This window comes from Podarcis tiliguerta (assembly GCF_965153285.1).
Source record: "Podarcis tiliguerta genome assembly, chromosome: 4".
Taxonomy (NCBI): domain Eukaryota; kingdom Metazoa; phylum Chordata; class Lepidosauria; order Squamata; family Lacertidae; genus Podarcis; species Podarcis tiliguerta.
In genome coordinates, this window is record NC_139537.1 from 25,222,603 (window position 1) to 25,237,634 (window position 15,032).

Genomic DNA, 15,032 nt, shown 5'->3' on the forward strand with positions numbered 1-15,032 from the left:
GAAACTGCAGCCTGTGTAGCGTAAACCACTTCTTCAAAAAAAGCGGCGGGGGGTGGGTGAACCTGAAATAGCTTCTTTTTTTTTTTCTTCAGGAAGAACCCTGAAGAGGCCTCCTCATAGCTATTATAATAACTAAATATGATAGGTATGATACTTCCATAATTGTCAGGTATCTAAGCAGAGCTTTTATATTCAAATGACACATGTCACTGAATTATCAGAATGAGGCAAACTTTTAATAAAAGGCAGGCTTTAGATGGCTCATGGCAACATCAGCGTTTGTAATCATCACCATGTACTGAAGGATTCTGTCCGCAGATAAATTTGGGCTCAAGTCCAAAACCCCACTTAAATCAGGACCCTTGAACTGAAACTAACTTTCTCTCATTGACCAAGCACATTTAAATCCAGATATCCTAGTTTAATTGGATGCTGGACAAGGCTGTAAGAGACGAGTGGAGAACTTCCAGAAATTGCTGGACTAAAACATAAGCTTACTATTCACCATGTTGGCTGAAGCTGATGGCGTCCAACAAAAGAGGAGGCCCTCTGGGTAGTTCCACCTCCCTCAGAAGTTTGAGGAATCATGGGCCAGGAGAGGGCATTCTCTGTAACAGCACCCAAGTTGATGCATTTGGCTTCTTCACTATACAGCTGCCAGCAAATGCAGAAGACACACCTCTTTACCTTGGACTTTGATTCCTGAGACATGTTTTTTCGGGGTCCACCATATCCCTGTTATTGCAATCTGTTTTAACTGCTTTGAATTTTAAATTGTTGTAACCCTCCTTAGTACCTGCTGGTGAAGCGCAAGTAATAAATTTAACCACAACAACATATGGAGAGTAACAGGTCCTTCTTCCCGTAAGATGTCGGTCGTCAACTGCTTAGGATGGATATATTTTACACACTCAAACTCAGCAGTTTTGCTATCTCCATACCACAGATCTGTTAACACAAGAACACACTACAGACACACACACACACACACACACACACACACACACACACATATAAAAGGGTTGCTTACAGCTGCTTCTCATTGATGTGGTATATCTACGTATGCTTCCAGAAATTGCTCATTGACACTTGTGGTTGTATGAGTTAATGTGGATAACTCACAAAGTATTCTGATAAGGGAAATGAAAGTGTGAATCCACCTGAGATGTCATTAATTTCTACAGCCCTATTCTGGAGGGGAAATGGTTTGAGGACCACAACCTTTGATTGCACTTATCTGCTGAGCAGAAGTCGATAGTGAAAGGCATTTAACATCAAACCAAAGTAGGTTTCTCATCTTCTTCTTTTTGGCGTGAACAATATTTCCACTGAACATGATGCTTGAGTGGAAGTAGCACGCCACTCTGTGGTATGCGTGGATAGGTTTTAAAAGCTGTTTGGTTTCGCTGTGAAAATTTGTAGCCCGTCTAGCACATGAACTTCTCTTTTCACAGAATTTCTCCTTGCTAGGGATTGAAGGCCAAATTAGGCAAAGTAATTTGCCACATTGTAAGCAATTCTCTGAATGGCTTTTACAAAGTAAACGAGCATGTCCTGCAACAAAATGTTGAGGCGTGGAGTGCTCCTATTCACTGTTCAGTCAGTCAGTCATGTCTTCCTCTAGGGATACTCCATACCATTCGCCCGCCCACCTGATTTGTCCTCCGTCCCCATAGTCACACAGCATTCCAGGTCACTGAGAATGCTCAGTTCTCATTCCACTTGCCTTAAGGAAACATTTTTATTTTTCTGAAAAATTGCGGGTTTCCCCAAACCTGCTGCTAACTCTCTCTTGTGTGTAGAGATGGTATCATTTTGGCTAGTTATTAGTGCATATCAGGGATGTGATTGAACAGCACCCGAAAACAGTGGCAGTCTGGAAGTTCTCCCCTGCCAAGTACAGATTTGGATTGGATCCCCAATGCCTGATAATCACCTAGCTGGTCCTAAATCACAGCCTATCCTAGAGCGCTTCAAGACTGTCACTAATTCTGAGTGGGATTCAACCACACCCTGGCAAATTCAGGCTCCATAATTAAAGCTGATCTGTAGCTCTTGCAGAACAAACATGATTTCCCAAAAGATCAGACTTCTGTGATAAGGAACGTGATGGGAAAAAGAACTTGAAACCGTGGGATAGCACTTGTGTGACATGACAGCTACAGCCACAGTGCAAGCCTTCCTGAGAAACCTGGGAACTACATTTGGTTAAGGGTGAGGGGAATCGTAGCTCTGTGAGAGGTAAACTATAGTTTGCAGGATTCTTGGGGGGGGGGAATGTGCTTTAAAGGCCTGGTGTGGATGTGATCTGATTCTAACCTATCTGCAAATTGGGATGAATGCTCATTACAATAGCCACCGTCTAATCTCTGCAAACAATTCAGGCTGAACACCCAAGAAACCCTAGTTGTTTACTCCAACTATCCTTATCAACATTTTTGCAGGCACCTTTTCCTTTTCTATGTGTTTGTATTGCCAAATAACCCCAGGGGATGAAACTGTAGAGCTCAAAAGGGCCAAGCAACCAACAAGAAATCTCAATGGCAATTTAAGGAGGGATGTGAAGAGTATAATGGTTTCAACTCAGCTACAGAGCACGTGGGAATCCAGGATCCTCACCCCACTGAAAGTAAAGCAGGAGATGAAGCAATTTAGGGAGGCACAGCTGTTAAGAGCCGTAACAAGGCCTTAATAAGCTCAACAAGCCATTAAACCAGGCCAGAGGACTATCAGGTGCACAAACTACAGTCTAGTTGAAAGGGTGGTGTGGTGACAAAAAAAAGAGAACCATTTGTGTGATGTCGTACCCAAGGTGCTAAAATGCCAAATAATATCCCCACCACTTAACAGATGCCAAAACCCGTGAAAAGATGAGAGCACAACAGATGGAGCGAAGTAACTTGGAATTACAATAGTTAGGAATAGTTTCATCAGCTATTTGTAATATTCTTATAATCAAGTAATTGATTTAGGCAACTGGCTTGATTGTTGCTTTGCTTATATTTTGATGAACTTATTGAATGGACAATTCATTCCCTTATTATTATGAATGAGATACTGTGGGTTGTTATATTTTTATCAGTTTTGTGGAAAAAGGCCCTGAGCATAATATATACATACCTTGTATTTTTAGGTGTGCACCCAGTATGTTTTAAAGCTTGTAGAATATATTACTGATATATTATACAGGTACACTATACAGGAAGCAGCTCCAGGTTTTAAATCCTGGCTATGCCCATGTGGGGATGGAAAGGCGCTTAACCTTCTGTAAGTGGTTTTCTTACTCCAAATCAGCACATGCACCAAGTTTGCTAAGTGTATTTCTGTGTTTGCAAAAAGCAACAGTGAAGGTGCTTAATGAGAAATCCTATCTAGCAGCACAATTTACATTAGCAGCAAATAAACTACACCAAATAAACAGGTTAAACATTTTTGTTTTTACCTACAAAGCCGTAAACAACGGAGTCACTATATCTATAGGAAAGGTGGTGTGTTCATTTTGTATTGCTTTTGAACCTACCTACCTTGTTTTTGTACTGCTTAAAAAACCCATTTGTGTCTTTGTCTTGAGACATTTTATATGAAAGGCAACTCATAAATTAACAAAAATAGTATGTCCGCTCACCAAGCTAATTGAATAAGGCCCTCCAGTTACTTATGCTGTACCCTGCAGAGATTTATTTAGAACCTTTTCATCAACAGCACTTCCAAAATTCACTCTTCCATGGATTGTGCAATGCAATTCTCCAGCCAACAAATGTGCTAAAAACATGTATATTCTTGGGCTAAGTGCATGGGCGTAGTCAAGGGGGGAGCAAGGAGGCAGCTGCGCCCCCCCCATCAAGTAAAGCAATAGAAATACAGTACTCTACTGACCAATCACGTTGTTTCTGCCCCACCCCACCTAACAAAAATCATGACTACACCCATGATAAATTGTGCATCAAAACGCATTTATTACTAAAAATGAAATCTAAGCGCATTGCAACAGGGGAAAGTGCTTTGCAAAAGTGTTATGTGTTAGGGGAAATTACAACACAACTCCATTAGGATAAATTCGCATTAAAATGCCAATTAGTTGTGATAACTTTTAACTGCATGTATACACACATACACCACAAACTGATGTGGAGAACAAAGACTGGAAAAATAAGAAAATGAGAGCAACCAAAGTCGACGCATTTGCCCAGCACTAACAGTGGCTGCTGCAAAACTGGGGGTCCCACGTGCTCACGGATTAAAGCCGGGGTGAGGAACGTGGGGACTCCTAGCTCCCACCACCAGCAGCCGCAGCCAGCACGCCCAACAGTTAGGGAGAAGGAGACCTGCAGCCCGACAACAGCTGGGAGGCCGCCACTTCCCTCCCCTCGGACTAAAGCCCAGCTCAGCACGAAGAGCTTGTCCCGAGGCGGCCGAGTGTCTGGCTATCCTGGGCGAAAGAAACGGCAGAGGAGAGCTTCTGCGGACCCTAACGGGAGCACTGCCCGTGAGAAATCTTAAAAAGCGGGCTTCGAAGGCCGTGAAATGGGAGCAGCGCCGCTTGTGACGGTAGAAACCTCCTCCGCCTCCCTCTCCCCCGCCTCCTCCCTCGCAAGGGCTGGGCCTCCACACGCGCCTCCGCCTGCTCCAGGCCCGGATTACCCAGCGGGCCCTTGTGCGGCGCAGGCGCACCGAGGAGGCAGCTCAGGAAGAGGAAAATGGAATAAACAACCCCGCCGCCGCCGCCGGACCATCAATCAGCCTGGCCGAGGGCCCAGCTTCCCGCGTCCGCCGCGGGCCCACCCCTCGCCTCGGACTCCTCGGCGGGCTCGCCCGACCCACTTGAGAGAAGCGCCCGCGGCCCTCTCGGCGCGCCCTTGCCCGCCTGCGACGCTCCCCCGCCGACGCCGGAACTCGGGGCTGTGACAGCGGCGACCGGACCCGGGCTGCCGCCGCCGCCCGCCTCTCCCCCGATGGTGCTGCGGCCGGCAGCGGCGGTGCCTCCGGAGGCGGCCTCGGCCCTGCCCGCGCTGCTGTAGCGGCCGCCATGAACAGCGGCGGGATCCCTTGCTCCTCCCCGGTGGTGGCGGCTGCCGCGGCGGCGGTGGCGGCTGCGGCGGTGGGGCCGCCCCCCGGGCCGGCGGCCGCGGCGGCTCCCGTCGGGGTGAAGCTGAAGTTCTGCCGCTACTACGCGAAGGACAAGACGTGCTTCTACGGCGAGGAGTGCCAGTTCCTGCACGAGGAGCCCGGCGGAGCTTCGGCCGCCTGCCCTGGGCCTCCGCCCCCTGTGGCCCTCGGCGGGCTCCCGCTCGGGCTCCCTCCGGGCCCCGCTGCCCCGGCCGTCGCCGCCTCGCCCGGGCACGTCGGCGGCTACTCCGGGCATGGGGCAGCGGCGCCCGTGGCGGGGCCTAAGAAACCCCCCGAGCTCTTGGGAGGAGGCGCAGGATGCGGCCACGGCGGAGCGGGGCTGGACGGGCCCCGGCTGGCCAGTGAGTGCGGGGTGACGGGGAGCATCGAGGCGGGGAGGGAGGGAGGGACCGGGAAAGGCTCCAGGTGAGTCTCTGGCCCCAGGCCCAGGCCCCACGGCCTTCCCTCCGAGGAGCCAGGGTTGTGTCAGTCGAGATGCTCTCGAAGAGGGTGGGCGTTAGGAGGGTGGCTCACCGAGGCCGTTTCCCTGCTTCCCCTGAGGGATTGGAAACCTTCGACGTGTGAGGTAAAATGTGTTGAAAACGGGAGAGGGCGAAGCTATTTAATGCTGCTCCTTCGCCCGCATGGCAGGTAGAGTAAGGGGGTGTCCCGTGAATCCTGATAATAAATAATGTGCACAAACATACACACACACATACACAGATTCTTGGAAAAAAGTGACAAAAAAAGGTGAGGCGAGATATATATAATGGTAAGGAGATTGGAACTAAGTATGTTGGTGGGGTGTATGATAGAACAAGAACGACTTAAAAATAAAACCAACTGCTAAGGAGGATAAACAGTAAAGCAGTTGTGGTAGACACAATTTCTTGCCTGTTCAGAAAATCCAGACAGGATTGATAGCTTAGTGCAGCATCCATATGCTCGGAATCCACCAAGTGTATCCTGGGTTTGGGTTAGTAATCCTGGTCTGTCAGTTTCCCCCCGCTTCTATAATGTGGTTTTCTTTGTGCTGCAATGGAGTGGAGTGCTGCTTGAGAATATAAGTTGTGAGAACTTGACCTGGCTCCCCCGCCACTCTCAAAAGCACCACTAGCTCCTTCTGCAAGTGTTCCAGATGTGATGAAACAAACATTGTCGTAACACCTCAAGTTATTTGATGGGAAGATGCTGCTAATCAGTCAGCACTATGTAAAAATGAATCAACAAAGCTTGTTGGGAGATATTTTGAAGTGTGGCTTGACGACTTGTCATGCTCTTCCTGTCAACAAGCTGTAGGTTTCTGTGCTCGCTTCGTGTCAACTTGTGCTTACAGCTCTAGATTTGATCAAATGTTTTAATGTGAACTCTCAATCACCTGCAGACTGTTAGAAGAAATGAATAAAAGGTAAATAAAAATGTTCTGGTTCAAATTTTCAAAGGAATAAATAAAAACGAGTTCTTTAGTACCCATCTTCTCATGCACACATTACACAAAAAGCAACTAGTACAAATTTCACTTTTTGGTAGAATGTTCAAGATGAAACATTCCTAAGGAAAGAATCTCTGCAAATAATTGACTGTCACTAGCAGTGTACCTGTCTAATTCAAGCAGGGTAGACGGCAGGTATGACCTGCAGTTACTTACAATTGCTAGAATGGTTGCTTATTTTTAAAAAGGCTAGTTTTACGTGGATGTTTTTCCCACCGAAAAGTGGCTTTGTTTATTCGTCTTGCAGTGGAAGCCCACAGAGAACTTCGGTTTGTGAATCAAACCGAATAATCTAGAGCAGGCTTGCTCAACCTCGGCCCTCCAGATGTTTTTGGCCTACAACTCCCATGATCCCTAGCTAGCAGGCTCAGTGGTCAGAGATGATTGGAATTGTAGTCTCAAAATATCTGGAGGGCTGAGGAAGCCTGATCTAGAAAGCTGGTGTAGAGACTGAGCTATGAAGTTCATGGTTTGAGTGTTGCCTTTGCCATTGAACTCACCAGGTGGCCTTAAGCAAGCCACTCAGCCTCAGTTGTCTCACCAGCAATATGTATGGTAATGATACTGATCTACCTTACAAAGTTGTAGTAAGAATAACAACTAAGATAATGCAAGTGACTAATTTTGAACATTTTAAAAATGATTTTTCTTGGGTTGCTGGAAATGGGATAGTAGTATGGCTGCTAAACTGACTTTGAACTCCTTTTTAAGGGTTTGAATACTGATTGATTGCTGCCTTGAGCGAATTGCAGAATGGGATTGTGTTGTGGAAAATGTAGTCATGTGAATTGCACCATTCATGCGTTCTAGTCTGCTGCCCCATTTTATCCCATAGTTACATATTAGATTCTGCTGACTTGTTTGTGTTACTTCATCTAAATAATAAAGTTTCTAGTTTGCAATCATCAGGTGTCTTCATGGTGATACTCTGCAAATTGGATGCAAAAGTGTTTATCTTAATTGGACATAAGACACACAGTAAGAGAGTTGCAATTTAAGAAAAATTAATTGCATTTTATTGTATTGGTTTTTAGTAAGCTAAAGCCAGAGGTTTCCAATAATCTACAGATCTGCTGTCCTAGAGGAAGTTTGGATGGGGCAGAGGTATCTTTGGTGACCTCCTCCAGCAATTAGTACTCTGTTGCACCCAACCAAATGGAGGTAGTTAATAGAAACCGCTGAAATCTGGTATTTGGGGGGATAGGCAGGGCTAAGCCACCACAGGATCTACTGGATCCTAAGCCAGGCCTGCTGCTGTCATCTGATGGCAATGGGCTTGATCCAGGCTTCTTCACTGTAGCAGCCTGGAAGCTGCACAACAAAGAGGCATTTCCGTTTGCACCATTAAGCCATGCTAATGTCAGCCAGGGGTCTGGATTGCAGCCTTAGGTAGACCACATGAGCCTAGAAACAAGAACGCTTACCATCTTTTTGCCGTGCATAGATAAAGCACGTGACAGCAATTCGCCATGTGTTGTGCTGTTGCAAACAAGCCTCTGACCACTAAAGAGAAGCTATTGCTTTCTATATGTTATAGCCTATGCCATGTGATTCAAATGCTCTGTGCAGATTACATTTCACATCCGTAATTGTGTGCTGAATTCCTACAAAATTTGCAGCAGCAGTTGCTACTGCATTACACTTGTCTTTTCAGAGATGCTGAGTTGTCTTGTGTTCAAAAGAGGTCTTGTCATGATAGCTGCATGATAGCCTCTCAGCTATAAAGAGACATATTTTACAGGACTACTTTCAAGGTGTCAGCAACCCAAAAGAACATCTTTGAAATGTGCCGATCAGTTTTTTTAGAACAAAAAAAAAGAGCAGTGCTTGAACTTTGGAGCTGAATTAAGAAAATATTAATATTAAACAATGCTCTGATGCACCAAAAAATAATAGTACAATACCTGGATCTGGAATGAAATTAATTCTAGCTTTTTATGTTTATATTATTCAGTACAATTAGTCAACTTAAGTGGATGATTTCAGAAGACTCATCTGTGTATTTATAACCCTACACCTATTAAAATAGTTGCCAAGGGAGAAATAACCTGATTTTTTTTTTGCATGCCACCTAAAAAGCAGCTGTTCTGTATCATATCAGTTTGTTTATGATTTAGTGTCTTTAAGGTTAGTTTTAATGTATATAACATTTTTTAAAAATCAACATAGTTAATGCTGACATAATAAAAGTTTCTGTTGCTCAAGTGCAGACTGGACATTAATATCTGTTTAATGAGGTTCACTGAGACCTAATCTTATGTACCGTAGATTCCGGCATATAAGACGACTTTTTAACCCCGGAAAAGAGGTTAAAAAGTCAGGGGTCGTCTTATACACCGGGTATGGGCAGCGGGCTCCACTCAGGGAGAAAGCTTTCTTCCGGTGCAGAGCGGAGCCCGCTGCCCACTGCTGCCGCCCAGCATATAAGACTGGGCTTATAAGACGAACCCCCAAATTGCAGCTGCCAATTTGGGGGATCGTCTAATACGCCCAGTCACCTAATACGCCGGAATCTATGGTAGCATGTTTGAAGTAATTTTTTGGAAGGTGTAACATTTGATACTGAGTGCTTTTAATTACCGAATCTAATACAATGCTTATATATTAGACTAGATTGGTACAAAGGAAAAACAAGGAAGCAGGACATATTCATTAAAAGTAATTTTAAAATGGACTATTTTTTTGTTGCTTTATGAAAACAAGTTTTATCACAGCTGCAAGGTATTCAATCATTTGATTACTCTGGTGCAGTTTGAAAATGTACAGTATATGTTCAAGATTGCAACCGTATGTGCAGTTACACTGGAGTAAGTCACATTGAAAGTTTGGGTCTTCTGTATAAATGCACATAAGATTGTACAGTTTTTTTACATCTGATAGAGGTACCATACCAAGTATGTGTGACTGTTCAAGTGTGATTACTTTAGTGATTGATGTATAGTTTTTGTATAAGTACAGTATGCTACATATTTGGTCACTTGGCCTAAATACAAGAAAATCTTGAATAGTAAGTTGTGAACCACTCTTGATCTTCAGATGAATGGCAGTATACAAATTTAATAAATAATAATAAATAAAACAATGATGAATGAAAAATATGATAATTTAAATTACTCTAAATGCTGTATGATTTATTTAATGGATAGCAATGCTAGTGACTATAGATTGTAGGTACCACTGAGTTTTCAGAGTGGGAGGTCTTATAATTTGAATGTATATGAAGATTTGCATTAAGAGAAGATCAGTATTAATGTAGAGAAATAAATAGAAGCTGCCTGGTTTTGTTGGGGAAATGGGGAGGAGCAGAAGAAGGGATGATAGAATTAAAACTGGTAGGCAGATGGTAGTGTTTTCAGCTGTATTAACTACTAGAGTAGATGAGTAGACTTCCTCTGTGAAGACAATAATAATACTTTAGACAGGTTAGTTCAAACCATTCATGGGGCTGACTAAGATATCTGATTGCAAAAGATAATTGAAGACTTTTAAGGTTTCTGGGAACAGGAGATAATTTAAACTGGCTAGAGAGGTAAATATTGTGTTTTTACTTCAGTACCAGTAAGAGAGAGAGCACACCTGTTAAAATACTAGGGCATTGACTGGATAAAGCGCTGCAAGAAGTAGAGTACTTATTACTCATCCTGCATGGATGAGTATTTGGGTCAGTCCAGCTTATGTGTTTCACTTTCTACTAAAATTGGTAAGGAGTTAACAGCCACATCATTTGTGCTCATTTATATGCAGTTAATTTAAAGCATCCTATACCTCTCTTTGTACAGATGTGAGAATAATACAGTAAATTGATCTAACTGCTTCTATGTTTCTGGCATTTTCCAGCTGCAATTCTTGAGAACTACTGTGACCTAGTTGCTGCTAAGTGGGTCTCTCCCCTACCCCCCAACGAACTGAACAGAAGCATATAGATATGGAACATATCTCCAGTGTATGGTGCAGAATGACTGCTGCAGCACCATATCATTTAGTTTACCTAGCCATAAAAAAATCAGTTCATAATATATGTGTTATATAGAATCAACTTTATCTGTACAGTAGAACCTCGACTTACCACCGCCCCTACTCGTGAACAATTCGACTCGCGACCGCAGCAAACCCAGAAGTAAATACGAGGTTTGCTGTAATTCGTGCATGCGCAGAAGTGGCTTCTGCCATCTGCACATGCACAGAACGCGCTGCCCCCAAATGCGCACGTGCAGAACGGTGCTTCTACCAGCGACCCGAATCGACTCACAAACAGACCTCCGGAATGGATTCCATACATGAGTAGAGGTTCCACTGTATTATATTTGAATCCTCACTGTCAGCTCCCTACAGCAGTGGTTCACAAACCCCCAACGCCCCAACCACTTAAACATTGCCAAGGGTGGTCTTGTACTGCTTTTTCTGCTTGTTATTTAGCAATTGTAATGTTCTGTGCTAGATGCTGAAGTTGGTGCCTTGGACCACCTGAATGAAGTTTACTGACTGTTCATCTGTGTGCCACAGTTTAGAAACCCCCTACCCTACAGTTAGGGACACGGGTGGTGCTGGGGGTTAAACCACAGAGCCTAGGACTTGCCGATCAGAAGGTCAGCGGTTCGAATCCCCGTGACGGGGTGAGCTCCCGTGGCTCGGTCCCTGCTCCTGCCAACCTAGCACGTCAAAGTGCAAGTAGATAAACAGGTACCGCTCGGGCGGGAAGGTAAACAGCATTTCCGTGCGCTGCTCTGGTTCGCCAGAAGCGGCTTAGTCATGCTGGCCACATGACCCGGAAGCTGTGCGCCAGCTCCCTCGGCCAATAAAGCGAGATGAGCGCCGCAACCCCAGAGCCGGTCACGACTGGACCTAATGGTCAGGGGTCCCTTTACCTTTACCTTTTTGCCCTACAGTTATTAAGTAATGCTGGTGTTGGGAGAGGCTCATGCTGCAGTTTTGTAATACTTCCGAGTACATGTGCATTGGATTGAACACTTTACATCTTTAGATGAATTCCTTGCACTGCCTTGTCTATGTTTTACTGGCAAGTAGGCCTTCCACGGAACTTTCAGATATAAGCGGGCCAATAATTGCTGTTACAGATATTTAGCCCTGATGCATATATACAGGCAGCCCTCCCCCACTTAAGTGGGGGTTACGTTCCAGGCCCCCACGCGCAAAAGGGAAAATCGCGTAAATGGGGAGCACCCTCTGAAAAGACTATAAGCGCCAGTTTTTTCCTACCATACAGCTCTCTCCAATCCAATCCTCTGGGGGGAGGCTGGAGGACGTGCAAAAAAGTGGCTGTGGGTGTTGTTGCGCTACCCATGCATCAGCTGTTAGGCAGGGAGGCTGAGCAGCCTAAATAAAGCCCCGCTGTGCCTCGGATCTCTTCGGGGCTGCCTCCAACCTCACTGACGTCCCCTTTGGACGTCCTCATGAGCCAAGAGGGCTCTCCAGCTCTTTCCTGGTACTACTCTATTTATTTCCCAGTGCCGTGCGTATAAGCAGTTGCATGCGTGTGATCCTGCATAAGTGTGGGGATGCCTGTATTTCAACTCACGAGACTGCTTGAAAAAGTGGCTTATTTGTATCCCTTTGTGTTCTTTGCCTTCAGTATAATTTTATTTAGTGTGAGACCTTCCCAGTAGTCAGGAATGATTTAATTTTGACTTTTAAAGCACTTCTTAGAGTGTTAAAGAGGAAAAATGAAATATTTCTTCTGTACAGTTAGTGGGTTACTGTGACACAGAACCTGGTTATGGAGTGAGTAAAAAATGGTGATGTAATGGAAGAGCATGCAGCTCTGGTACTCTTCTCAGAACAGGAATAATGATGTCATCTGCTGGAGTGCCAGGGTCATTAAGGGGCGTTCCTTTCTTTGGCAAGTGAAGGAGATTGTAATGGGTCTAGGAATTTTGTGACATTTGTCTGGAGGTAGTTCGAGAATGAGGGAAATAATCATAGGCTGCTTACTACTTTCTTTTTCTTTGATAGGATTCATGCTTCACACCAGTAACTTAAATGGCAATGCTTCTTTGCAAGATAATCTTCATTTCTAATTAAAAATTAAAGGTTGCATTTCAGCTAGTGGAATATCTTACGTTAAAGTTAAATGGTTTAACATGTTGACTCTATGCAGTTAGAAAGAAGCATTGCTGAGTTACATAGTTTACTTTGGTTCCCAGGAAACTAGGTGTGTAATATAATAATGTAGTGGTCAGTGATTGCCTGGGGTGTGTAACATTGAATTAAAAATTCAAGCATCTAGCATGGTGCATTACAGTTGCTTAAATTGGCAGAAAACCTTTAAGTGGTCCTCCAAGACCCTCACCAATTTTCAAGAAGCCTATGTGGGAGTGGAATTTGGGAACCAGTTTAATAACAGCACAACACAGCTGCCTGTGCCCTTTGGACTCTCCTTGGGAGTGCGACTGTGGGGATAGCCATAATAAGGTCCTGAACTTCAAAATTTCCCCCCACTCTGCTTTCTGAGATAGATGTTCTAGTGGTGAATGCATAGTTGTCTGAGAGACAGAGGAGGATATGAAAAGAAGCAGAAAAGAAGGTGTGTGCATGTGCATGTACATACATTATTGTAAAAAAAATTGAATTGAATTCCATCTTACATTTGTCCCAAGACTGAAATAGCTCAAGACCGCTGGCTTAAGGCCAGTTGGTGTGGGCTTTTGACTACCAAAATATGAGAATTCTCAGCATTTGGAGGTTTACTAGCTGTCTTTTAGATAAATTCATTTTCCAGGTTACTTGTTGTATAGGTTGATCTTGTTTAATATATAGCACTTACCACTCTTGCTCATTTAACATTGCCATATGTTACCTATGTTTGAATGGTAAGGACACATAGAGGACTTGCTCAGTGGCTGCCCACAATGATGGAACTGTTTCCCTGGCATTTCACCAAAGCCAATGTATGTAGATTTTTTTAAACAGCAGAATATATTTTCTAGGGGGCTGGAACTAAGCCAATAGGAAGCTACTTAAAATTACTGCCTATTTTGTTTTATGTGTTCAGTTGCCTATCCGTATAAGCATATTAGTTGTCTTGTGCTTTTAGGATTGGGTGACATACACAATCATTTAGCATTTAGGAGAAAATGCTTCCCCATTGTTTGTCTTTTTTCAAAAGGCTATAACTGATATATGCCTTATGCTGTTGAAGTGATTTTAATTTAAGGCATCTAAAAGCAATAATTGTCAACTGTCCTCTAACACAGGCTCTGGTTATTTGTAAAATAAGATATACTGTATTGAAGAGCTTTGTTTTCACAGTCATATTGGTGGGGCAAAGAACATAAGATGCAGCATTCTTGCTCAATGTAGTGAGTTAGCACAGTGCTGAGGAACACAAATAATGCTCTTGATACAAACATATGGTTGAGGTTTCTAGCAGAAATAGGTCAGCCGTAAGCTCCACATAACCAACACTGCCCCTGCTAAACTAAAAACAATTTCCTCTAGTTATATATGCCCTCCTATTTATTAATGCAGATTTTGAGCGTAGATTGCAAGTAACAAGATTTTGTTAATTTTTTTCGTGCTCTACTTGAAAACTGATGTGCTGAAAATGTTAAGTTGTTGTTAAAAAACCCCTGAAATTGTGTCTGGTGCACTTTCGCTAGATTTCACAGCTCTACCCATTCAGGTTTTTTAAAAAAAGTGTGATGTAACCTTTCTACAGAACTGAACATTAATTTTTTTTCAATCTAGACGGTTACGGACTTCACTTACGCTAAAAGTGATGGAGCCAACAATTTCATTAACTAAAGATTCAAGTAGGGCTTCTTAATAAGAACATAACATCTGTTGTTTAATCCCTCTTTGGGCCTGTTAGGTTGTTCTGCCATCTTTGTCATGAGATTAGGAGTAGGTTATGGGTTCAAATGGTCCTCACCATAACTCCTCCCCCACATCCAGAAACTGGTATCTCAACTGGCAGAGCCTATGGGTATTTTAACACATGTTCTCCTTACCCAGGATAATGAATCGTGGTGATGAGTGAGACTGGGATAACACCTGAACAGGCTCTTTGTTTCCTTCTCCTGCTGTTGCCTTTTGCTGTACTATTCCAAAACAAGCTCCATTGTCTCATTTGTCTCCCTTTCTTTCTTTAAAACCTACTTCTTCAACAGCACTTCAGCAGGTACCTTCAGTAGCAGGTATTTCCTGAACATTATCTCTTCCGTACATCCTGCCGTTAGCTCTTTCTCACTTTCATTTGCTGTGCTTAGTAGTTAAAATTAACATTTCTACTTTTTCAATATGTGGTGAAAAGTGCATTTCTACTTGAGACCCTTAAACACATTTCTGACCCTTTACTTAATTTCATCTGTACCACCAGTCACATGGTGCATGGTTTTCCTTGTTTCGCTTATTCATTTCTATTTGTCCCTGCGGCATAGGGACAAGCAGCCCTGGAGGCTTTAGGTTTGCACATGTG

General features: G+C 43.8%; 1 protein-coding gene across 2 annotated transcripts in view; it reads left to right on the forward strand.

Moving 5' to 3' along the window:
* The first annotated feature begins 4,132 nt into the window (after positions 1-4,132).
* Positions 4,133-15,032, forward strand: part of PAN3 (poly(A) specific ribonuclease subunit PAN3) — a 59,582-nt gene continuing 48,682 nt past the window's right edge. The window contains exon 1 of one of the 2 annotated variants that reach the window (XM_083437061.1): positions 4,133-5,468. In XM_083437061.1, the coding sequence (XP_083293187.1) occupies positions 5,027-5,468 (442 nt within the window). In that variant the 5' untranslated portion in view covers positions 4,133-5,026. The remainder of the gene's footprint in view (positions 5,469-15,032) is intronic. The other variant, XM_083437062.1, reaches the window with a different exon arrangement.